Source organism: Paroedura picta, chromosome 8 (genome assembly GCF_049243985.1).
Source record: "Paroedura picta isolate Pp20150507F chromosome 8, Ppicta_v3.0, whole genome shotgun sequence".
Taxonomy (NCBI): Eukaryota; Metazoa; Chordata; class Lepidosauria; order Squamata; family Gekkonidae; genus Paroedura; species Paroedura picta.
Genome location: NC_135376.1, coordinates 84,926,431 through 84,952,279, shown reverse-complemented (window position 1 = coordinate 84,952,279; position 25,849 = coordinate 84,926,431). Strand labels below are relative to the sequence as shown.

The following is a 25,849-nucleotide window of genomic DNA, read 5'->3' as shown; positions in this document are numbered from 1 at the left end:
GAGGGCATTTGAGGAAGAGAGGAACACAGTGGATTTTACATCTACAGTGACATGATCTTCCAAACTAAGCCCCTGAGTAAGTCCAGTGTAAACCTGCCAACCTTGAGATATAGCCTGGGTGCTATTCTTTACTCACAAGTTGTCATAAAGAAAAATGGAAGTATTCCTACACTGGCTTGGAATTCGATAGCATCTTACTTTGAATGACTCTATGTCTCCTTCCTGCCAAATCTAAGAACATCATTTTGTCATTGGTTTTGTTTAAAGGGCTGCCTATTTTTCTTTTAAGATTTTTCTAGTGGAACTTGCCCCCCCCACCCCGCCTCCCTGCCCGGCTTTCTCTGCCAATCCCTCCTTTCTGAAATATAAAGCCTGCATGCGACTGAGGAAAAATAAGCTTCTGTGTTTTATCAACACTGCTTGTTAAAGAGAAAATGTATTCATGTATTCTGGTTAGAGAGTTTAAACATGACTTATGTTCTTAGAACGTAGGCTTCAGGAGGCATTCAATAGTGTTCTTGAACTTTGCCTCTTAGATGTCAGCATCTGTTATCTTTTAGAATTAAGGAGAGATAAGTAAGCAAAGCGATTCAGAATGTGCTATGGGCAGCATAATAAGACAGTAAAGTTGACATGAGGGAATGAAACATAGGTTTTTTTTACTCGCTTTGCAAACCTTCACCTGCCTATTTCAGATATTAGGTGATTCATTTTCAGCTAGGTTTTAGATCATCCTTTTTCAACTTTCTTACCTTTGAGAAACCCCGGAAACGTTCTTCAGGTTTTGAGAAATCCCAGGAGGGAATATGGTTGGGACCAAAGAAAAAAAAGATCAGCTTCAGGTGTTTTTTATAATAAATAAAATTTAAGATGATAATTCCGTTTGGTGTCTTTTATTCAATATTGGTGACATCAGAACAGGTTCTAGATAAATAGTATCCTGTTTTCAGTATTTTCTATTTCCTCTGTGACCGCACCTATGAATCAAATATATATTATAAGTAATAATACATGACAAAGATTCTAAATAAAATCTAAAATGACTATTTATATAACTTTAAGAATTATATAACTCCTAAGAACTTGTAGAGGTGTGTAATGTCTCAAGTAGATATTGCTATTATCACTTTTCTTGGGTGGATTTCCTTCATATGGGGTGGCGTTGTCTACATCAGGGATAGTCAAACTGCGGCCCTCCAGATATCCATTCGCTGGCAGGGGCTCATGGGAATTGTAGTCTATGGACATCTGGAGGGCCGCAGTTTGACTACCCCTGGTCTACATGCTGAGAACTATTGGACTTTATATAATTGAAAAATGGAGGGGAAATTTAGGACTTAGTGTGTGTTTCAATCTGGAAATCTTTTTAGTCAAACACTCCAGTTTTCCTGTAAAATATCAAGAAATTCATTTAAATGTGATTAGTTCGGCTCGAGTTCCTTTTGTGTGGTGCTGGAAGCAGAATTTGATGCTAGACACATAAGAATAAGCTAGAGAGAATTAAAGAAGTTATAGTTATTTATGAAACTTACTATATTACTGAAAAGTAATTGCCCTCTCTCATCATTTGTGGACTTGTTATTAATCAAACTGAGTGAAATGTGTATACTGTATATTTTAATGGAGTTACGTATGTAAATTTTGTTTAAAGAAGCGCAAAATGGGGCAGATTTATGAAACCGACTCAGTTTCTCGATCCTTATCCATTCTTCTTCCCGTTCTGCAAATCTGGTTCACTCCAGAACGCCACAGGTTCCTGCTTCTCTTTCTCTGTCCCCCTCCCTTTGTGATTTGAAAGCTGTTTGTTTTTATAGCTTTCTAAAACCAAACACAAAACAGTATGTTAATAAAGGTGCCTTGAAAAACACCTCGCCGGGTTTGTTTGCCCTTTAGACTAGAATGTGGGTCCAACAGGAGCCTTGCCGGTAGCAGACAGGCGTGATTCATAGAGTGGGGCTCAGCCATAAGACTGTCTCCAGCCCTGCCCCTGTCCTGCTCTATCTCCTTTAAAGCGACCTGTGTTTACAGAAAACCAAGCAGAGAATAATGCTGTTAGTGGGAAGGAAAGCATTCAAGGTCAGATCCACTGTTTGGGTTTGACTAACCAAGAAGGGTATATAAATTGGTCCACGGAGAACATGCTGTTCAGTCTGAGCTTCAGCCTTGCCTTGGAGCAAATTGAAATCTCAGGTTCCCCCCGCCCTTAAAAGAGCAGGAACCCTCTGAGAAACCCGTGCCCATTGTCTCGTTGCAGTCTCCGGTCGATGGCTGCTGACATGGACTACGAAAGACCAAACGTTGAGACCATCAAGTGTGTGGTTGTGGGGGACAACGCTGTGGGCAAGACACGCTTGATCTGCGCAAGGGCATGCAATACCACCCTCACCCAGTACCAGCTGCTGGCAACTCACGTACCTACTGTCTGGGCCATTGATCAGTACCGGGTCTGCCAAGAGGTAGGTGACAATCAATACGTTCATGCCAGATCAGTTGGCTTGCCTTGGCATCAGACTGTCACGGGCTCTGAGCACTGGTGAAGTGATAGGTTTGGGTGTGCAAGGCTCTGGGACACTGCTGTTTAGTGGATATGTCTCAGTACCATATAGCGTGCCTGTTTTGATTCATTAATCAAAACAGAACCCAAACAGTTCCGAGGGGCCTGCAAAAGGGAGCTCCTCCACCAGGCATTTGGTTGAGGTTGACCCTGTCCATCGCTTCCAATTGGCCCTCAGCCCCCCCCCTCCTATTATGACCGCCACTAATCTGCCTAACGCACTGGGCCCCAGTAAGAGTTGAGCTGAGGCTCCTTTGCACTTCTATCATTTTATTATTGCTGTTATCATGTTGGAGTTATTGTTACTGTACTGTTATTGCTGTTGTCACATGTGTTATCTCATGTTATCTGTACCTGTTCCCTGTAAACCCCCCTGAGCCTTCGGCGGAGGGCGGTATATAAATATAAATAAATAAATAAATATAAATTATTATCTTCCCCTTCTTTCCAGCCCTAGTCTCAGTGAGGGAAATGCAGCAATACAGGTTAAAGATGCTGTAGTTACAGCTAGCTATGTAGAAACAAACCTCTCAACAGATGCAACAGGCCATTTCTCAGTGCTAAAGGGAAGACATTCCCCTCTCCCCAAGTCAGAATTTCCTCTTGTGTACAGTTGTGCAGGAGGTGGTCGCATTCTTAAATACGTTTCAATTCATCCTTGTCCAAAGATCTGAGTTCCTCCCATATCTACATAGGTTCCCCAAGTCAGATTTCATGATTCCCTTATTTGGTGTCTTCATTGTGATATTCAAACAGGCCTGCATTGTGAAGTCATGAGGTCAGCTCAAAGTACATAATGCTATGTGCCAAACCATGGCTTGTGCAAGATGTCACTTAAGGCTCAGGCCACAATTTGAACTCCAAAATGTACTGAAGATAACCAGTCACGATGATGGGATTGGCTTCAGCTTCATAAATTCATTCCCATCTTCCTGGTACAGCATCATCTGAAGTGGATGGTCCTAACTATGATTCTGCAATTCAAACATTGCACTCAACTACAGTGGATAAACTGAATCGAGACTTCCACTCTGTCTTGGAGTATCACAGTTCCCAGAGCTTCCCCCACCCCCATGGAATTGTACATGCCTTTTATTAGTAGAAACATGCCTCTTTCAGGTCCTTGAACGGTCTCGGGATGTTGTTGATGAAGTGAGTGTTTCTCTCAGGCTGTGGGACACATTTGGAGATCACCACAAAGACAGACGGTTTGCCTACGGGAGGTGAGTGTTAGCCGAACTTTGTTTGCAGGCGGCATGAAACATAGTAGGAAAAGAATTACAGCTTCTGAAGCAGGGGACGTTAGGTGTGAAGTTGGTCAAGATGCTTCTATTCTTGCATTTCTTTAAAAATAAAATTCTGCTAGTCTACATTTACCTGTCAATGGATTAAAGAATTTGCACAGAAGCCTTGAAATATTTCATCTTTTGGAGGGCATCTACAAAAATGTTATAAAAAGTCCCTTTGCTTGAGTGGACGGGATGGAGGATAATCGGTTTACTGCTGAGGCTAAAACCACTTAATGCTTAAAGCAGAATAACCACTTGTGCACCAACAGCCAGGAACTGAAACGTGGCTATCCCAGATCTCCAGGACATAGGCTGTATCCTGGATTACAGTGTAGTGATCATTTCTTTCAGGCTATTCATGGTTGCTCAACGTTACGTTTAACTGAGAATCATGTTCATTTTTTTGCGGGGAAGGGATATAGAGTGTATCTAGTCTTGTTTATCATCTTCAGTGTGAGCCAGAGTTACATAGCATACCATTTGAGATCAGTGAAAAAGTTTTGTTTTAATTTATAGTAGAAAGAACAGGCTGTGTTGCTGTACATCAAATATCAAACACTCTTGATGGACAGGCTGGGGGTGTCCGCTGGAATTATTGACTCTCCCTCCCCTCACTTTCAACTCCAAATCTTCAACACCATATCCATACCATATATTAAACTACTTTTGAAAGTTTCCAAAGTGGTTGGTATGGCAGTGGATGGAGGGACTGACAGACAAAGTAATTGTAATTTGTAGTTCTTTGAATCCTGGCCTCTGTTGGAAGTCAGATTTTCATTGACTAGTTTTTAAATTATTATTATTGGGTTACTACCTTTAGTATAAGAAGAAGAGTTGGTTCTTATATGCCGCTTTTCCCTAACCGAAGGAGGCTCAAAGCGGCTTACAGTCGCCTTCCATTCCTCTCCCCACAACAGACACCCTGTGAGGTGGGTGAGGCTGAGAGAGCCCTGATATCACTGCCCGGTCAGAACAGTTTTATCAGTGCCGTGGCGAGCCCAAGGTCACCCAGCTGGCTGCATGTGGGGGAGTGCAGAATCGAACCCGGCATGCCAGATTAGAAGTCCGCACTCCTAACCACTACACCAAACTGGCTCTCTCAAGAACCTCTTGTGGCGCAGAGTGGTAAGGCAGCAGACATGCAGTCTGAAAGCTTTGCCCATGAGTCTGGGAGTTCAATCCCAGCAGCCGGCTCAAGGTTGACTCAGCCTTCCATCCTTCCGAGGTTGGTAAAATGAGTACCCAACTTAGAATCATAGAGTTGGAAGGGGCCATACAGGCCATCTAGTCCAACCCCCTGTTTAACACAGGATCAGCCCAAAGCATCTTAAAGCATCCAAGCTTGCTGGGGGGGTAAACGGTAATGACTGGGGAAGGCACTGGCAAACCACCCCGTATTGAGTCTGCCATGAAAACGCTGGAGGGCATCACCCCAACGGTGAGACATGACCCAGTGCTTGCACACGGGACACCTTTACCTTTTTTTACCTTTAGTATATAAATTATTTTGGTCTACTCTTTAGAAGCTTGAGCTACTTTCACATGAGCACCCGTCTTCGCTAAAAATATAGCAGATAGCGGTGCTTTTACTTTACCTTCAAGTATCAGAAAATGCACTTTCTGTAGTAAATCCAGACGGGAGGATGAGGAAGGACATAACATTTCTAAGAGCAGTTTACTCAGTGTTGACCGAACTTTGCATTTTGCCCCACACAGGTATGCTTTTCCTTCATGATTTGGATAAAATGTCTTTAATTTCTTTAATTTTTTTTCCTATTTTCGATTTCCTTTCACATATAGTACATGAAATGTAGAGTAAATTCAAGTTTACACATAGCCACTCATAAGCCCAAGATGTTCTTTAAAAATTCAAGGGTTGATGGGGGGGGGGGAGGTAAGTTGAAGACGGATTTATAGATATACCAATGTATATAAAGAGACAGACATCTCTTGGGGAAATGTGTGGTCTTTAAATACACCTGCATATATCTATAGATCAGCATTTACCTTACCCCCCTCCAAATATTTCAAAAGCACTGCAAAGCAGGCACAAAGATTGGAGAAGGGAATGGTTGTTGGTGACTGGCCAGTAGATGTCCAACACTGTTTTTCCTCTCCATACAGTGGAAATATGCAGAAATGTCATTTTCAGGGCAGGGAAAGTACTTTAAGATCCCCCCCACCACACTTAAAATGTTATGCTTGTCTTCATATTCGTCTCTGAAGAAGAAGGGAGAAATAATTAGCAGTTAAAACCATTGTCTGTTATAACGATCCTGTTGTTGTTATTGTTGTTATGTGCAAAGTCGTGTCCGACCCATCATGACCCCATGGACAATGATCCTCCAGGCCTTCCTGTCCTCTACCATTCCCCGGAGTCCATTTAAGTTTGCAAACGATCCTGTAGAGACTACCAAAAGGATTTTTCCAATGGCATTCATTTATTGTATGACTAATGTTTGGTCTACCTGCAGGCTTTACATGGGGCTGTGGGGAGCCATGATACAGAGAGGCTATGGCTCAGTGGTAGAACATCTGCTTTGCATGCAGAATGACCCAGGTTCAGTCCCTGGCAGAAAAACGACAACATTTTTTGGATTTGGGTATATTGAATCTTGGTATTGCCAAATTCCAGTACTGTACAATATATGTTGGTAAATATTCTAGAATGCCTATTCTTTTTTTGACCTGATGAATCTGAGGTGCTTAAAGCAGGGGTAGTGAAACTGCGGTCCTCAGATGTCCATGGACTACAATTCCCATGAGCCCCTGCCAGCGAATGCTGGCAGGGGCTCATGGGAATTGTAGTCCATGGACATCTGGAGGACCACAGTTTCACTACCCCTGGCCTTAAAGGGACAGAGATCCCATGAAATGCCTTCTTCATTCCAAACTGCAAAGTTGCAGCTTCAAGTGAACTGAGTCTGAAAGTATTTAAAAGAATTTCAGTCCCTTTAAATGCCTTAACTTTGGCTATCCAGTGGGCCTGAAAAATTGCAAATATTTTCAGGATTTTTGGGGCTGAGCCATTTTGGTAACGAGCTTAATAGAAATTAAGAGTTTTGCACTTAAATGTTCCATGCAAAAGCTATAAACATACCCAAGCAAGATTAACATGCCAAGCCCTGGTTTTAGCAGGAATAGCTGTCTCTGTGTTTACTTTTTGACTCCTTCACTGAATAGGTTCAGGGACATTGTCCTGTACTGTATGTGTAGCATATTTGTATACAGTACACATAGTGTACTGTTTTTGTGTGATAATGAGGCTATTTGACTACCTCAGAAAGTAAGAACAAATGTTTCACTCATGAATGCTTTCTCAGTGTGCCTTCCTTACAGTCTTTTATGTGTTTAGGAGTTGTCACTCTGCAATTAAACTATGAAGAAATTCATTAGGATGTGAATATTTTCTAGAGGCAGTAAATGTTTTGTTCGGGTCTACTGAGGAAGCATTCACAAGCGAAATGCAGGATTTACCGGTTCCTCATTTAGATTTGGAATTTCCAGTGGCATTCCTACAGCTTCTTCATATCTTTGCAGTATTTCCATAAATTGTTTGTGCCTTCAAAGCATTGGATAAAGCTTGTCTTCATATTGTACTGATTCTTATTGTGTTGTCTTTACTCAGTGGATTTTGGTCATTTAAATCTAACATCTAATGGGTAGAGCCATTCCTGCAATCCCTTTCACCTCCCCCTCTTCCAAATGGAGGGAAGCAAACGGGAGAATTTAAATGGCTGCCAGTGGGGGCGGGGTCAGGGGAGCAAAATGGGCAGCTGATTGGTATAGCTGAATAGGCCCGAATAAAATCCAGAAAAATCCAGTTTTTCTTCAGGTCAACTATATCGGTAGTTGAAACAGATCAGAGAATCTGTGTTCTACTTAGAAAATACCAAAAAATAAGTGACCGTTTGTAACATTATTATTTTTTAGCCCAAATAATACAGGTACAGTGTTTTTTTCTTTGTTTGGGTAAACCAAATGCACAAACCTACTTTCTAGTTATCATGTTTGTCTTATTGAGGACGTGGATTTAGAAATGAGTTTCTTAGATCCTGTAATGCTCAACCTAATGCTGTGAGAGGTAATGGAAATACGAATTTGTTATTTTTACTACCAATAAAGAACTATATTTGACCATGGTTCAATTAATTTACTTATAGGTAAGAAGTGTACTAAGACGTGTGTGCATTTGCGAGGAATTAATTCAATTTCAGCTCTGTGTTTACTTTTGCTGATATGGGTATATGGGTCTCTAAATCATTTCAGGCATAATAATTTATTTGACAGCTTAGATGCGAGCTGCAGAATAAATTCTGCTTGTTCAAAGAGCGGAGCAGCTGGTTTTGCCCAATCGTAGGAAGATGCAGAGGGACCATCACACTGCAATAAGGAGAGCAACAGTCAAAAGCCTGTGGTTAAAGAAATGTTTCCTCATCTTCTCTGCATATGTTGTGCCATCAGCCATGAGTGTACATTAATTCGAAACTTCCTTAGAACATAAGTCATCCATAGGCGTATTGTTATTATTATATTTAGTCCAAATAATCTTGAACTTTTCAAGCAGGTAACAACAGAATATACACAATATTGTTTTTTGAGGTTTTTTAAAGGAATGAGGTTGATCTAGCGGTTCCTCTCCCTCGGCCTGACTTTGGAGTGCTAAAGTGTTGGTGTTAGGATTGCTATGTTAAAAACACAACAGGCTAATTCACAAGTGTAAGATGAATACTCACAAGGGATAATCAAGAAGAAGGGAGGCGTTTTTGTCCCCTCCAAGATTGCTCCCATCAATCTCTCTTTATTTACTTTGTCTCTGCCTCTCTCCTCGCGGGGACTTAAAGGGGCAAGCTTCCGTGGCAGAGTGGGGATTCAAACCTGGCTCCTCCAGATTGTAGTCTGATGTTTGAACAACTGCGCCACACTGACTCCCATGTTTCTTCAGGAAGTGGGCCCTTTGGAGCCTTTCTTTGGTGAGGTAATATAGTTCTGTCCCTATTCAGCTTGAGAGGTCACAATGGACATAGGGCAGGTTGCCTGGATATCAAGCTCACATTCCCCACCAGAATCTTATAACTGTCTCCTGTTTTTCACTGCCTTGTATAATGAAGTCCTGGTTCCAGTTTTGAAACAGCATCAGGCAGTCACAAAATGGAACGTCCTAGGTCCTTTCTGCATAGGAAATGACATTAATGCTGCTTATTTATTTATTATGGAGAGCCAGCTTGGTGTGGCTAAGAGCAGCAGCCTCAAATCTGAAGAACCGGGTTTGATTCCCCACTCTTCCACATGTAGCCATCTGGGTGACCTTGGGCCAGATACAGTTTTCTTAGAGCTCTCTCAGCTTCACCTCCCTCACAGAGTGTCTGTTGTGGGGAGAGGAAGGGAAGGCAATTATCAGCTGCTTTGAGACTCCATCAGGTAATAAAAAGCAGGGTACAGAAAGCCAGCTCTTTTCCTCCTCTAAATAATTACATCACACTTCTCCAGAAGAAGTCAGACTTTTTAAAAGTGCGTTGATAAAAGTTATAAAAGTCAGAATAACATTACAATGATTTGTTTTATTTTTGTTTTCTAAATAACATGTTAACTGTGATTTCCTGTCTCACATCTGCATGGAGAAATGCACACATCGAATTTGTAGTTACAAATAAGGCCCATGAAATTTCTACAAGGAAATTACTTCCTTTTAAGAAGTCTGCATTATTCAGAACAGACTTAGTTTTCAGGGGAGGAATTGGAGCTGCTGACAGGAAGCCATGGGGAAGAAACAGAGAGGAAAATAACAGTTTCCTGTAGCCCTCAGACTCTCACATAGGAAACCACAGGACATTTCATCACATACTTGTGAGTAGTTATTGTATTAGCCAGACTTCAGCAGAGGGCCGGGCAGGGTTAGGTGAGAAGGAAGAAAAGATTCCATTGCCTTGTCTTTTTTTTCTGGGGAGTTGGCATTCGTTAATTTCAAGGAAACCTTTCAGCAATGGAGGTAGCCTGTTAAACCCTACCATTATGTAGTGGCTTCTAACCATATTTGCCAGACTCCAATGTCAACTGGCAATACAAGGTCTTTAAAACAAATGACATGGTCCACTGTCACTGGGTCTCTTATTGCTAGCCTGGTACATGTGGCATATCTGTGAACAGGGCCAGCGCCTGTCGGGAGGAACAGGAGTGTGCTAGACCCATCCCTCACTGACTGGTGACCCTGCTGGTCCCATCCCATTCTCATACTAATTTGCTTAGCTTGACCACAGCATCTGTGAGTAACTTTCTTGCTTACCAGGAGGTGCCAATGCACATTCAGCTTTATTCATAAAGGGGTTCCTCCAAATTTGGGTGAACATACACAGGATGTGGTGGGGCCATGTATTCATTCCCCCCCCCTTATGCATGCAGACCCTGTAAAAAGATACGTCTAATACATCTTCATTCAGCAGTGTCAAAATGATTAAGTCTACATTCTTCATAAGTAATGAGTGAAAGAAATGAATGCAGGCCTATTTCATGGACTAATATTACAAGTTAAATATTTATAGTTTGATTTGGGGCGTATTAACTCGTAATTATGTTTCATTGGTTCAGTGAGGCTTAGTCCCAAATAAGAGCGTATAGAATTTTAGTCTTGGGCTTGTTTATTCTTCATTTTTAGGGGTTTGATATTTCTCTTTGTAGCAGAAATAGGGATCTCTTTAAATGTAGTCTGGAGAGGCCCAGGTTCATCTTCGGTCAGCCATGAAGCTTACCTTGAGTCTATCTTCGTTTGCTTAATTTAACATTTCACTGGGTTGTTGTGAGGGAAAAAGCATTGGGGGGGGGTGTTTCTTGGAAGAAGAGCAGGAAAGATTTTTTTTAATGTCCACAGGGCATTTTTTGCTTTCATAGTTCCACCAGATGTTAGAAAATACAGAGTAGTTTCAATATATATTCAACCAAAAGCTCCTTTGTACATACCTGACTCCTTTTATCATACCTGATTTCTTGTAGCATTTCTGTATTATTGCTGGTAGGTCTCAGAGCAGCTGGATTACTTGGTGCTAGTGAGGTGCAGGGATTAAGAGGCTGGATATGGCCTAGGACAGGGGCAGTCAAACTGCGGCCCTCCAGATGTCCATGGACTACAATTCCCATGAGCCCCTGCCCGTGAATGCTGGCAGGGGGCTCATGGGAATTGTAGTCCATGGACATCTGGAGGGCCGCAGTTTGACTACCCCTGGCCTAGGATATTGGGGGCTCAGGATCAAATGCCCACTGTGCCATGGAAGCTTACTGGGTGCCATGGAAGCTTACTTAACTTCACAAGGTTCTTATTTATTTACTAGGGGCCAAGGCCATTGTGTTCAGGAATACAACGGGCGCTAGATTGGGGTGGGGTAGGGTGGAAGAACTCTGTGGATGGCTTCCCCCTCCCCCTAGGACCTGGAAAGGCTGCAGGCAGCTGCTATGGAACTCACCGGCTCTACGCAGCAGGGATTTGCAGCCTCCAAGCCTCAGAGGGAAGTGGAAGGAGGAGGGAGTGGTCAGAGGTGGAGGGTGGAAGGCGATTGGTTGGCTGCTGGACAGACAGGCAAGCCGGTTGGAGGAGGAGGCACTCAGGGGTGGGACAACTACCCTGAGTGGGTGTTAAGCATGGCACTTAAGCCGTGAGACACGCTTCTCCTTCAAGGCCTTACCAGAAATCTATAGTGGAACAGATTATTACATTTATCCTGAAAGCTGTCTCAGGGTATTTAACAACATGATAAATTACACAGAGTTAAAACTATAAACAGTTAATACAGTTAATTGACAATAAAATCATATAAACCTTTCTTTAAAAATTCCATCGCCAACCAGTATCTAACAATTGCCAATCTGTATCATTCTTTCCAAAGTGTGTGTGTGTGTGTGTGGGGGGGGTGTTGTAGGAGGGCACCAATTCAGATGTTACTATATTATTGGCCCCCACCAAATGCCTAATGGAAGTGTTCTTGCAGACCGTTTGAAACTGAGCTGACTCTTAAAGGGCCTGTAGCTCTGCCGGAAGCTCATTCCGCCACAGTTAGGGGCCAGCACTGAAAAGGTACTGGCCCTGGTTGAGGCCAAACATACCTCTTGAAGGCCAGGGATCACCCACCTGTTCATATTGGCTGAGTGCAAAGCCCCTTGGGGGATTTATTCAGGAGGATAAAACAGGGGATCGTGGAAATATCCACCACCCTGAGATCCTTAGAGGAAGCATAGATTTAAAAAAATCACTGAAATATATAAAAAAACTTGTCCCAGGCTATGAGCTGTGCACCTTTGTGCATCTAATTATTTTTTTTTAAATGTTATCTGGTTCTCTTGATAAAATAACTTTTTAAATATCTCGAAGAGGTAAGACAGGAATTATAGGGAGGGTTTCTAATCCTTTAAAGTCCAAATATTTATTGGGCTACATTCTGAGTCACTAGAACTCGCCTAGTTTTGTAGGCTGTCATCCTATCAGAATTTTTAACTTGACAGGAATTGCTAAATTCAGCACAGAGGGCACTTTAAAATCCCATTGTGGACAAAATGATTCATTCCAGGTACGAATGGGAGCAATTGCTATCCTTATTTGCTCTGCAGAATTGGGAGTAAAATCATAACTTTTACTAATATTAATTCAATCAGTTTGGATTTTACTTGATCACCAATAGTGGAAATCTTCGGCTGCCTTCAAGTCTTGCTATTTGTTTCTTCTGTTCTCCTGTTCCATCTCTCCCCTAGTTCTGTCCTCTCAAAATGTAAGGTCCTTAGGGCAGGGGGATATCTTCTAGGCCCTCAATGCAGACCTCCTTTCTTTTGCTTACATAGCTCTGTAAAGTTACTCTATATATACATTGAGCCCATGTGTTCTAGTGGGTGAGTGCATCAGATTTAAGATTTGGTATTCTCTGGTCCAAATCCCAGCTCGGCCATAAAACTGGCTGGGTGATCTATAACCAGTCACATGCTCTCTCAGACTAGGCCACTTCACAGGGTAGTAGAGAGAGAGAAATGGAGGAGAGGACAGTTACATATACCAACCTGAGGTCTTAGGAAGAAGGCCAAAATAAAAAAAATAGACAAAATAGAGGGTTCTATATCTTAGCTTCAGGTGGGTTCCAAGTTGGTCTGAAGCAATAGAACACAATTTGAATCCAAGGATCCCCTTAAATCCAACAAAGGTTAATTCTGGGTATTTCACAAATGTATCAGAGTGGTGATTGCAATATGGAAATTAAACGTCAAATTGCTCTGGGGCGCATAGCAATGATAAGCTTGAACGGAGCATGGAAAACCAAGGACATAAGCCTGATTACCAACCGTAGATTAGTGAGGTCTCTCGTATTTCCAGTAGCCACTCATGGCTGTGAAAGTTGAATGATAAAGAAATTGGAGGGGAGAAGAGTTGATTTGATTGAACTCTGGTGCATGGGCAACAAAAGTCACGAACAAGGAGATACTAGAGCCCATAAAGCATGATATATCACTGGGAGGCAAAATCATGAAACTCTGGTTCACCTACTTTGGCCAAATCATGCAGTCCAGCTCAGTGGAGAGAGCAATTATGCTAGGATTGGTAAGTGGTAAAAGGAAACCAGGCTGACAAAGAATGTGGTGGTTAGATATGATCAAAATGGACACTGGCCAGAGTGTTATTCAACTTAAAGAAGTGGTGGAAGATTGAAAAATGGGGCAACTGTTGAGCCATAAGATCACCAAAAGTCCTACATGACTGAATGGCTAGCAACATCATTATAAATCTTTGTGTGTATGTGGGTATGTTTCTGCAGCACAAAAACTTATACCCAGAATTAAACTTTGTTGATCTTAAAGGTGCCACTGGATTCAAATCTTGTTCTGGTGCTGTAACATAGTTATTTTGGTTGATTATTATTGAACTAGACAAACCATCATTATATCATATGCCTTATCTATTTCTATCACTATATTAGTGATTTGTGTTGTCAAAATGATTTCATTTAATGCAGCTTTTGTGTGCAGGCACACATTTCCTCCCTCCTACCCCACAGTGACATCATAATTGAATTCATGACACTGGTGGCAGCTCAGGATGACTGAGGGAAAGGGGGCTCCTCCCTACAGAGCATGTGACCATTAGGAGGGCAAACAGCCTCTAAGGAGCTTTCTCAACCAGGGTTTTGTGAAATCCTGGGGTTTCTTAACATTCCTGGAAGGGTTTCCTGAATGGGTGGGAGTTAATTAATTGTTTATATATTTTTAAACATTTATCAGGTGATATGAGCACATATGGCCATGTCAACCTGCCCGCCTACCCAAAATGGCCAATGATGGTCCTGGAGGGGGTGGGAAGGGGAGGGGCCCCAGGTGAGTGTGTACACAGCCTTGCTTCCCAACCACATTCTGCACAATTGAGCCACTTCTGGGGTTTCTACAAGCTTGAAGAATGTTTCAGGGGTTTCTCAATGGTAAGAAAGTTGAGAAAGGCTGCCTTAGAGTGCTAAAAATATCAGAGTAAGTGTAAGAGAGCCTCCGGTGGTTGGCCTGCACCAAGGCAAACCCAATGTGTGCCTGCACAGAAGGCACCTCAATGAACAACAGTTACAGGTAAGTGCAACACTTTTATTCCTTACACTCTAGTTTGCTTTTGAAAACAAGATCAGAAAAGCTTCAACTAGTAAATCATTTCTGCCAAACATGTCTTGTTAAGGTCCTCTTTATGGAAGGTATTTTTTCTTTGGGGCAGGGGAGTGCATCCTGTATCTCTTGAAAATGTAAGATTTGAGATCTTCTTGCTGTGAGTACATGGACTGAGCAGCCACTATGAAGTGGGGAGTAGTCTTAGTGAAAGTAACAGCTTGCCTCATTTCAGAAGTAAGGGGGTGTACTCTTCTGCTCATTTTCATGTAGGGGAACCAATGCAGTGAGTCCTTTAAATTAAGAAAGTAACCCATTATCCTTTTCTAAGACTGGCCTATGGAGCCTTGTAATTTGAAATGGATCTTGTCCTTCAAACAACTCCTAGCTGCCACTATTCACATTGGCTCCTGCTGAAGACCATGGTTTGTACTCTGCATTCTTCTCACCATCAAAATCTGAATATATATTTCAGGTGTTCTGACAGTTTCGTACATAACACTTGTACTTAAGAAGCATCACTTCTCTTGGTAAAGTATAGAATTGACTATTTCTACCCCCCGCTCTCCCCTTCCCAGGACAGTGCATGGTCTTGCCTTTGTTGGTTGTGTTTCTGGCTCTTCACATGCCAGGCCAGTCTGTGCATTGCAGCCTGCCGGCCCCCCCCCCCCCATCTGTTCTGCGTGCGTGCCCATAGTCATCCATTCTCAGGCCATACAAGTCATGCCTACCGGCAGCCGATGATGACGTTCCTCATCTTCACCTAGCAGCCGCTGCTCCATTTGACTAAGACATGTATATTGTGAAAATAGTTCCCTTTTTTGGTCTTGCTTATAAGCTGTATGTGCTAGCTTGGTTCCTCTCACCCGGCACTGAAGTGCTTGCATGAATGCTGTTGTGTAGTAGAGGAACTTGCGCCCGAGCTATCATCTTGTCTATAGAAGGAGGTTTCACTAACATGAATACTGTTGATTAGATAGCTGGATTGCATTTTGGACCTGTGCTGATAAAAGTGTTCTCTTTTGCATTGTGGCACATCCATGCTACAAATCAATGTCGTTTTTATACTAGCTTAACTTTCACAGCTTTCTCCAAAGCATCCTGGGAACTGTGGTTTGGAAGTGCTAAGACGGGAATTCCCCGACGGAGTGCTCATGATCATCACGGCACCCAACCACAGCCACACCCATAAAGTGTTTTTAGAAAGTGGGCAGGTCCTGGTGGGGTTGTTGGCCAGCAGGGCTTCCGAGTGGCCAGAAGAGATCTGATTGGCTGTGCAGATTTTAAACATTGCTTGGGCAGCAGCTGCCACCACAGCACATGGTTCTTTACTATGTGACTGAAAATAAGTTGCATATGTGAGAAAATATTTTAACCGTACGTTCATTTAAAAAGGCATCTTTTCCAACAGAGCTTCTGCCTGAAATGTTGGTTACTTTTAGAGTTAAGCTTGACCTCACTCCCTGACATTCTGCAGGAGCCATATTGTGACTGTGGCTACTGTGGCTGCCATTTTGTTTGTTTAAAACATTTTTTTAGCTGTCGTGCTTCCTTAGGGAACCCAAGGCGACTTAAAACATAGATGAAACACATAAAAATGCATTAAAACATAAAATATAAAATTTTAAATCACAACTCAGGACTGCTAGTACATTTAACCAAATATGCTCATAAATGGAGTTGTCTCTGGCCAACACCTGTGGCAGCCATTTTGTAGCTATAACCATCATTCTCTTTCAGAATTCTAAAAGGACTGCAGGCTCAAAAAGTTTGGGGAATGCTTCTATAAAGATCACTAGCCTACTTCTCTGAACTGTGGCTCCAAGTATTCTCTGTAGAAAGAATAACAACTATTATGATAGTCCTGTCAAGTCCTATCTGGAAGATCAGTCTAAGAAAATTTCTTAGGGGATTCTAGCTCTACCCCATGACTGTTGACCTGTGGGATATCATAGGGTTCTATCTTATCCTCCTTGCTATTTAATATTTATGTGAAGTCATTGAGAGAAGTCATCAGAAAGTATGAACTGCAATGTCACCTATTTATTTATTTATTTATTTCGATTTATATACCACCGCTTTTCCTCGGAACCCGCAGAATAAGACATTAAAATACAATAAAACCCCATATGAATGATGCCCACCTCTACCTTTATTTACTACCTAATTCTAAGGATGCTGTTGATGTTCAGTACCAATGCCTGGAGTTAGACATGGGATGGATGAGAATGAACAAGTTGAAATTTAATCCTGACAAAACAAAGGGTCTCTGGGTTTGTACAAACACAGACGAGAGACTTCAAATCCACCACTGTCTTGGGTGGAGTTATACTTCCCTTGAAAAGCTAGGTTCGTGGCCTGGGAAGGCTGCTTGACTCAGTGGTCACCTTAGAAAACCAGGTGGCTACTGTGGGTCAGAGTGAATTTGTCCAGCTCCAGCTGGTGTGTCGTGTCCACTGAAGATAGATTAAGTTGGGTGGCCATGTTGGTCTGACACAACAGAACAAAATTCAAGTCCATTGGGACGTTTAAGACCAACAGAGTTTAATTCAAGGCATCTTGCATGCACACAAAAACTTACACCTAGAATTGATATTTGGTGGGCTTCAAGTTGCCACTGTTGCTTCAGAGCTATTATTATTGTTGTTGTTGTTGTTATTAAAATTTATTACTCACCTCTCCCCAAAGGCTCGAGGCGAGTTACAATATTTAAAACCCCAGTAAAAACCCCTATACAAAATAAAACAACAATACAAATATACACAAACCCCCATTGGGGATAAGATGTGCGGGTAAAAACAATAGCTAACTACAGCCCACCTGGATAGGCGTCTCCACATATCCAAATTGTTTGACTTTAAGCAGTCTGCATATCCACTCTCACAGCATTTGTTAAGTGGCATACTTGCAGACTCATAGTTACAGATTTGGTGTCTTTATTGCAAAATGTAATTTTGAAGCACATTGAGGTTTGAACATAATTAATCTCAATCAAACCCTAAAGGTCCCTACGTTACCTTAACAGAAGTGCATATTCTGAAGAACAGGAGATGCAGGACACAGCAAAAACTAACATCAAGGTCAGCATCCCTACCTATAATTTGCCATGTTAGGCTGTACAGCAATATGACCCTATTCATGTTTACTCAGAAGTAAGTACTGCTGAGTTCAGTATGGCTAACTTTCAAGTAAAGTGCGTAGCCTTCATACTATTGCAACAGCATGAAGAAGTGTCTGTCTTGAGGCTTACTGTAAAACAGGTGTTTGCTGGCAAGGGCTCATGGGAATTGTAGTCCATGGACATCTGGAGGGCTGCAGTTTGACTACCCCTGCTGTAGAAGCTTGACCTGGAAAATCTGCTTCCTGCTGTTCATGTTTTAGCTTTCCTGTAAGGGGAAGTATGTATATGTGTGTATGTGTGTACATGCATGTATAGGAGGTCTTGGGGGAAGAGGGGGAAAGGAACAATGTACAAGTTATTGTATCTGCGTTATCTTCCTCCAAGCTACATGGTAGAAAGCACCATCAAGACCCTGTAGGATTTTTAAGGCAAGAGATGTTCAGAGATGGTTGGCCATTGCATGCTTCTGCATAGTGGCCCTGGGCTTCCTTGGTGTGCTCCCATCCAAATATTGACAAGGGTTCACCCTGCTTAGCTTCTAAGATCTGATGCAATCAGGACAGCCAGGCAAACAAGGTCAGGGCACAGCAATGTTGATGGCAAGGGTGTATAAGTGGAAAAAATATTTTCCCCCTATTAAGATATAGTGTACTGGAAAAATATTGGTATTTCCTGATATTGATGTGGAAAGCAGTGAAATATTAAGACTAGGCACTTGGGCTTTTCATCCTTACTAACTGTGTAACACAATAGCCAGTCATTTGCTATTTCCTTGTAAAGAGGGTACCCAAATTTTAAAAGAGCAGGGATTTGCAAGAGCTCCCCAAGGGTTACACAGCCTTTCCCAGAGGTTCGGGTGGCCGCTGACATCGCTAGACCTCAGTGCGGCCCACTCCCCCCGTTGCTCTTTCTCCCCAATGGAAACAGTAAATGTTCAAGCAGTTGATTGGCTGGTTCCTGCATCTTACTTCTGCCCCCTTCAATTCCAGGTTTCCATGAACCCTAGAAAATATTTTTTTCAGGGGGTCCTCCACAGTCAAAAGGTTGGGGGGGGGGGAACCAGGTAGGAATCCACTATTCACACTGGATTACATTACATCTAACTGTCACACAAACATGTCTTTTGTCGTAGACTAAAAGGCTTGAAGCATTTGATTGCAAATGTGAGCACGAGGCATGCACTGCGCATGCCTCCTTTCATGCCGCGTTGCCATCATGTCCTTTTCATGCCTTGCTTTGTAACTGTTCCGAAACTGAGGGATGGGTCGTGAAGGTCCTAGACCGGATGGAATTAGAACAAGTCAGGTTTTTTGCACTTAGAAACGAAGCAGCCTGATTCTGAAGCACCCTCTCCCAAATATCAAAGTGTGTTTTCTTCTCAGCCCTCTTCCCCAGCCACGGTGAGTCCATAACACACACACACACAAGACTCCCTGCCTTCCGTTGTATGTCAGCTCCCAGCACAGGGTGGGGGGGGGGTGTTTTGAGATAACACTCAGATGTGCCACGTAGAGCGATGTCCTCCTTGGGACGAGTGGCGCAGCCGTGCGGAACACGTTGATCATTAATGATTTAGGAAGCCAGTGCTGAGATTCACAGGTCTTGCTCCGTTAATTGCCCAAACTTGCAAGCACGACAAATTGATGCTAAATTGAAGTTTAATAGAAAAAGAATTGTGACAGAGCAATTCTGCTCACGAGAGCAGCTTTTCCTCCCGTTCGTGAGGCCCTTGCAGAACAATTCCCCTTCTATCACTGTCGTGTTTCGTTCCTTGTTTTTCCTCTTCCAAGATTTGCCGTTATCGTCTGTGTTCTTTGCAGCATCTGTGACTGAGCATTAAGAGCTGATGGCTTAATTTTTTAGTTATTTAAGACTCTGCTTCAGTGTATATTCGGATACGAAACCCCATGATTATGAGCTGCACGAGGGGGGAAAGGCACATAAAATAATTAACATAGTAATTGTTGAAGTTCTAACGATTCCTCCCTTTATACACTGCACACACACCCCCTTTGGCAATAGCAAAATTACAGCAGTGTGCAAGGGTCTTTTTAAGGCAAGGTGTTGGCATAATTCCACTTCTCTTTCCCTCGTTGGTGTCTTAATGTTTATTTCCACCCTTGCTGAAGAAGCGATTGGTCTTGCTAGGCTGAGCATCAGCTAAGAACATCATTTTCTAAACCACAATGAAAGTTACTGCCTGCAGCACTCAGTGCAATAAGATCAGCTGGTTGTCGGGTCAGAGTTTAAAATACAATCCAGGCCTTTTCCTCGTCTCAGGCCCATTTCGTGCAGTGGGTTGGAACCAATGAGCCTTTTCTGCCTGCTGGATCTCGTCTCCCTTTTGCTTTCTTCACGGATCAAAATCTTTTTTCCATTAGAGGAGAAATTAATGGGGGGAAGTCACTGGATCCAGTGTGACAGATGGGCGCCATTGAATCCAGCGTTGTTCTTTTTTAATATATACTGTTAAGGTTGGCTTGTTTTTAACGATCTAAGTACCTAGAGAGAGAATGTATGAATGAAACAAAAGCATTTGAAAGCACATTTGCAGTGCAATCCTAAGAATAATTTCCCAGGAGAAAGCTCCATTGAATAGACCTGAGTAGGATTTGAGTAACCTGCTTTGGATTGCTCTCTTAGCGTATTATCAAAGAGTCACGACTTAACCAAAGTTCCTGCTGAGTGGTACAGTCAGTGGCCCCAGCAGATTTTATGCTGCATTGTAAATGGAACTGTCCTCCGAAAATATCTGTCAGCTCATCTCCTGATCCTGTTGCATCACATGTATCCACTAAACGGCTGGGCAGCTGTCTAACTTCTCACTGCAGATTAAGAGTTTGGCATGTTGTGACGGGAGCAGATGGCTGCCAGTTTTCAGCTCCGGCAGTTGCTGTGGAGTTTTGCCATTGCTTTGTTCCTTCTTGCACATGATGTCTGTCCGTTGTGGAAGAAACAGAGTTCCTTGGTCTCGTGGTGGGGCCTAGTTTTATCTTTTTCGAAATAAATGTTACATGCACGCATATAATAACAACCCAGTCCCGGAACACCCTTAGAAAATGTTGCCCTTCCAGTTGATTTCGTCAGCAGATTAAAAATGGAAGCTGGAGCTTGAATTTTTAATTTAAAACAAATGCGTATTTATTCCAGGTCTGATGTCGTTGTGCTGTGTTTTTCGATCGCTAACCCGAACTCCCTGAATCATGTGAAGACTATGTGGTGTCAAGAAATCAAGCACTTTTGCCCACGCACACCTGTCATTCTGGTTGGCTGCCAACTGGATCTGCGATACGCTGATCTGGAAGCCGTAAACCGAGCCAGGAGGCCACTGGCCAGGTAAAAGTTGGCTCTGATTGATGTAGAACAGAAGAAATCTTATTGCTGCTGGACAACATTTCTGTATGACTGCAAAGAGCATAGCGCTTTACTTGATAAGAGGTGCCTATAAAACTGGTTTATGTGTGCTCAGCCTTCAGTCTACTTTGCCTAGTTGTGTTGACTTCAACTGGAAGTAATCTAAGGCCTCGGGAAGGTGTCTTTCCTTGCCCTCTTTCCTAAGATCTCATAACTGGAGAAGCATTCAGAGCGTGCATTTTACAACTGGCCCCTCCACCAGCTTTTACACTTCATAAAATTGGACCAAGCAGAAGGTAAATCCAGGCCAGTTTTTATAATCTCATACCAGATGTCTACTCCTGATTTTCTAGCACAGAGGCCTACATTTTTTTTCCAGGGGATAATCTGTATGTGTGAAAAAGAGAGATTGTCACAGAACAGTTGCATGAAAAAGTCGTGCTGGATCAGACCAAGTTTCCATCTTGCCCAAGATTCAATGAAGAAAAGCTGCTTTTTTGTACCCCACTTTTTATTACCTGAAGGAGTTTCAATGTGGCTTACAAAAACCTTCCTCTTCCTGCAGTAGACCCCTTGTGAGGTAGGTGAGGCTGAGAGCTCATAGAGAACTGTAACTGGCCCAAGGTCACCCAGCTGACAATAGATGGTTCCCCAAATTAGAGGCCACGGCTCCTAACGTCTGCACTACAAAGCCAGTTTGGTGTAGTGGTTAGGAGTGCAGACTTCTAATACGGCAATCTGGGTTCAATTCTGCACTCCCCCACATGCAGCCAGCTGGGTGACCTTGGGCTCGCCACAGCTCTGATAAAACTGTTCTGACCAAGCAGTGATATCAGGGCTCTCTCAGCCTCACCCACCTCACAGGGTGTCTGTTGTGGGGAGAGGAAAGGGAAGGTGACTAAGCCGCTTTGAGACTCCTTCAGGTAGTGAAAAGCAGCATATAAGAACCTTCTTCTTCTTCTTCTTCTTCTTCTTCTTCTACACTGACAGTGGTCAACTTGGCACTCCCAGGAAACCCTCAATGAGGCCATGAGTGAAATGGCTGTCTTCTTGCAGGCATTCAGGGAAAGAAGAAGAGTTGGTTCTGATATGCCACTTTTCTCTACCTGAAGGAGTCTCAAAGTGGCTTCCCTTTCCTTTCCCCACAACAGACACCCTGTGAGGGAAGTGAGGCTGAGAGAGCCCTGATATTACTGCTGGTCAGAACAGCTTTATCAGTGCTGTGGCGAACCCAAGGTTTTCCTTCAGCATGCCTATGCTATTTGGTTTATTGCTGTTAGATGTGCAGATTGACTCTAAAAAATGTATTGCTTCCTCCTTTCCCTGTTCGCACCTTCCCCCTCCCCATCCATCCTCCCTGCCTTTGGACTATGTCCTTCGGCTCCCCTGTTACCTGCCAGCTGCCTGGTTTGTTTTCCCTTTGAAGCTTCCCCGTTATTTGGGTTCTCACTGGTGGGAGGTGGAAGTAGAAAGGGTTATATGCTGTGTTCAATTCCCTGAACCCCAGTTCTGACAAAGGATATGTTGAGTTCACTTTATTGCACCAAGTCAAAGACTGTTTTCTGGGCAACTGAAGAAACCTGACATTTTGTCGGAACTGGGGTTCAGGGAGAGGTGATTTGGCATTGCCTTCCTCTGCATACCAACCCTATGTCTTCCTTGGTGGGCTTCCATCCAGGTATGATCTGTGACTGACCCTGCTGAACTTCCAGACTTTGACAAAATCGGACAGTCTTATTCCCTTAATAAAAATGCTCTCCTGCACAAATGTGCTTTACACCTACGTCAAATGGATGGCCAAGGCTAGGATGGCTTTGCCACTGAAATAAGCTTTTGCTGTTGGAATCATTTACTGCTATTACATAGGTCACTTATAAAATGACTGAACTCTGTTTTGAGGGAATCAAAATATCAATCCACATCCCTGGAAAATCCAACAAAACCAAAAGGATGCAACTACTTCTACACAATATTATTTTCCCCCCTTTTAAAGGAGGGTTGCTGTGGAGTTGAGGCTCTAAAAACATTTGCTCATGTAGTGGGTTCAAATCTAGCTAAGGAGGGGCTATAAGGGGTTGTGGATGGAAACAAGCTAAATCCACACCCGTACTCAACCCGTTGAAGAACAGGGAAGGGCAGGGGGAGCACAGACTGAGCTTATCTTGGAGGTATCAGGGGTGGACTAAGTGATACTTAGAAAGCTCCTTACTGGTGTAGATTGTTACACTGGGAGACCCATGCTGGAATCCCCACTTTGCCATGTCAGCTGGGACAAGTCACAAACTCTCAGCCTAACTCAGGGTTACTGTGAGGATAGAGGAGAACAAACCTGAAATCTACTTTGGGTTCCCTTTAAGGAGAAACCTCGGCGTCTAAATGAAGCCTGTAAATAGGTTAATGCTATTTCTTTGTGTTCTTCACAGGCCTATCAAAAGGGGTGACATCTTACCGCCTGAAAGAGGCAGAGAGGTAGCCAAGGAGCTTGGGATACCATACTATGAAACCAGCGTATTTGACCAGTTTGGCATCAAGGATGTGTTTGATAATGCAATTAGAGCCGCATTGATTTCCAGGAGACACCTGCAGTTCTGGAAGTCACACCTGAAGAAAGTCCAGAAACCTTTCCTTCAGGCTCCGTTTCTACCTCCCAAGGCACCTCCTCCAGTGATCAGAATTCCAGAGTGCCCCTCCACCAGCATCAACGAAGCTGGATACTTGTTGGACAATCCCTTGTGTGCGGACGTCGTATTTATCCTTCAGGAAAACACTCAGATTTTTGCTCATAAGATCTACCTAGCTACCTCCTCTTCCAAGTTTTATGACCTCTTTCTAATGGAATGTGAAGAAACCCCAGATTTACCTGATTCGCACTGTCATAAAGAAAAGACTAACAGAAACCCGTTGGCCAGAACGTGTAGTCTTGAGGCAGACAGTGAGGGTGAAGCGGAAACCTTAAAAACCTTGAACGCCAAACTTGTGTCTTCAGCAGAAGATTGTGACTCTTCAGCAAGGTTAGAGGCTGAAGCAGGGGAAGCCAGTTGCTTCAAACGAGGGCTGGCCTCTTGGGGCAAAGGGTTTGTTAGCATGCATAAGGAAGCGTGTATCAACCCGGCTTCAAAGCGGCCATGCACTGTGACCATCGTCAAGATGGATGCCTCTGTTCAGCCGGGACCTTTCAAAACAGTCTTGCAGTTTTTGTACACAGGGCAGCTGGACGAAAACGAAAAAGACCTGACCAGGGTGGCTCAGATCGCTGAGATCCTGGAGGTCTTTGACTTGCGGATGATGGTGGAAAACATCACTAACAAAGAAGCCTTCATGAACCAGGAAATTACAAAGGCATTCCATGTCAGGAAAGCGAACAGGATAAAGGAATGCCTGTGCAAAGGGACGTTTTCTGGTGAGTTGAATATACACAGCGAGTTCCTCATTTCCTTGCAAATGACTCTACAGCGGTAATCCAAGTAGTAACCATAGGTGGGGAACAGCTTGTGACTCTTACATACGAGCCAGTTGCTCAGTTTGAATGCAGAAACAAGGTTCAAGCACAGCAGCCACTGGGGAAAAGCAACTGGTTAAGCTGATGCCCACGTTGGCAGGGGGCTACTTCCAGTGGGGATTCTTGTGAGTAGAGCAGTTAAAGGCCAGATCCACCACACTCAGGAAGTACCCCTTGTCAACAAGACTTAGTTTAATTTCTCCCTGTGGCTGGAGTCCCAGGACTGCTTCATGTGGAGGTTTATAGACTGCTTGAAAAGGGACAGGGCGGTACAATGAGTAGATGCATTTGAAATGAATCCCTAGGAAGGTAGTGGTGGAAAGGGCCATGAAATCACAACCAACTTATGGTGTACCTCTTGGGGTTTTCAAGGCAAGAGATGCTCAGAGATGGTTTCTCATTGCCTGCCTCTGTATACTGACCTTGGGTGGTCTCCTATTTCTATGTTAACCAGGGTCAACCCTGCTTAGCTTCCAAGATCTAATGAGACCAGGCTAGCCTGGGTCATCCTATAGTACCCTGTTCCAAACCTCTGTTTAGCCACACATATCCTAGATCAGTTTTTTTCAGCCAGGGTTTCGTGAAACCTTGGGGTTTCTTGATGGCCGTGGGAGGATTTCCTGGTCATGTTGACCTGCCCCCCCCCACCCCAAAATGGCCAGTGATGGACCTGGAGGGGATGGGAAGAGGAGGGGCCCTAGGTGGGTATGTACACAGCTATGCTTCCCAACTATATTCTGCACAATCACACCACTTCTGGAGTTTTTCGATGCCTGAAGAATGTTTCAGGAATTTCTCAACAGTAAAAAGTTGAGATCGGCTGCCCTAGCTAGTCAGTCATCACTCTGGAATATTAGTGACCTGCTAAACAGGAGGAGGGGATGTAGTATTTGGGTTGGGCCAATTTCAAGCACTTTCGTGCAGTGTAAATGAAACCTCTGGTTCCCAGACGTAAGTAAATGATAGATACAGGAGCCCTTCCTCTGATGGAGGCCTCGTTTCCAATTGCTGTCTTCTCAAAATAAAACACGTCCTTTTTAGATGTTTTAAATGAAGTACATTCCTTGCCCTAATTCTGCATGGGAGTGTGGCGGGGGTGTCCCCCCCCCCAGTCTGTCCCACCCCAGTTATTATGTCTGACTGAAAGCCTTTTGGATCATGGATTCGGTTTCTTTCATCCTATGACAGATGTGACGTTTAAGTTAGAAGATGGAAACATAAATGCCCATAAGCCACTACTAATTTGCAGCTGTGAATGGATGTCGGCGATGTTCGGAGGATCGTTCGTCGAAAGCTCAAACAGTGAGGTATTTGTCCTCTTTGGCGTGTAACCCCAGCGTACCATCCGCGCGTCACTCTTTTTGAACTGCCGTGGTTTAAATAACATGCTTTTACAGGAGGGCTGTCATCGCCGGCACAGTCAA

General features: G+C 43.3%; 1 protein-coding gene across 5 annotated transcripts in view; it reads left to right on the top strand.

The window, feature by feature from the left end:
* The window catches only part of RHOBTB1 (Rho related BTB domain containing 1), an 80,880-nt gene that overhangs the window by 37,509 nt on the left and 17,522 nt on the right, over positions 1–25,849 (top strand). For 4 of the 5 annotated variants that reach the window (XM_077350713.1, XM_077350710.1, XM_077350712.1 and 1 more), the window contains 5 exons: positions 2,255–2,456; positions 3,674–3,777; positions 20,723–20,908; positions 23,350–24,326; positions 25,614–25,732. In XM_077350713.1, the coding sequence (XP_077206828.1) occupies positions 2,265–2,456; positions 3,674–3,777; positions 20,723–20,908; positions 23,350–24,326; positions 25,614–25,732 (1,578 nt within the window). In that variant the 5' untranslated portion in view covers positions 2,255–2,264. Of the gene's footprint in view, positions 1–2,254; positions 2,457–3,673; positions 3,778–20,722; positions 20,909–23,349; positions 24,327–25,613; positions 25,733–25,849 lie in introns of those variants that run through there. The other variant, XM_077350715.1, reaches the window with a different exon arrangement.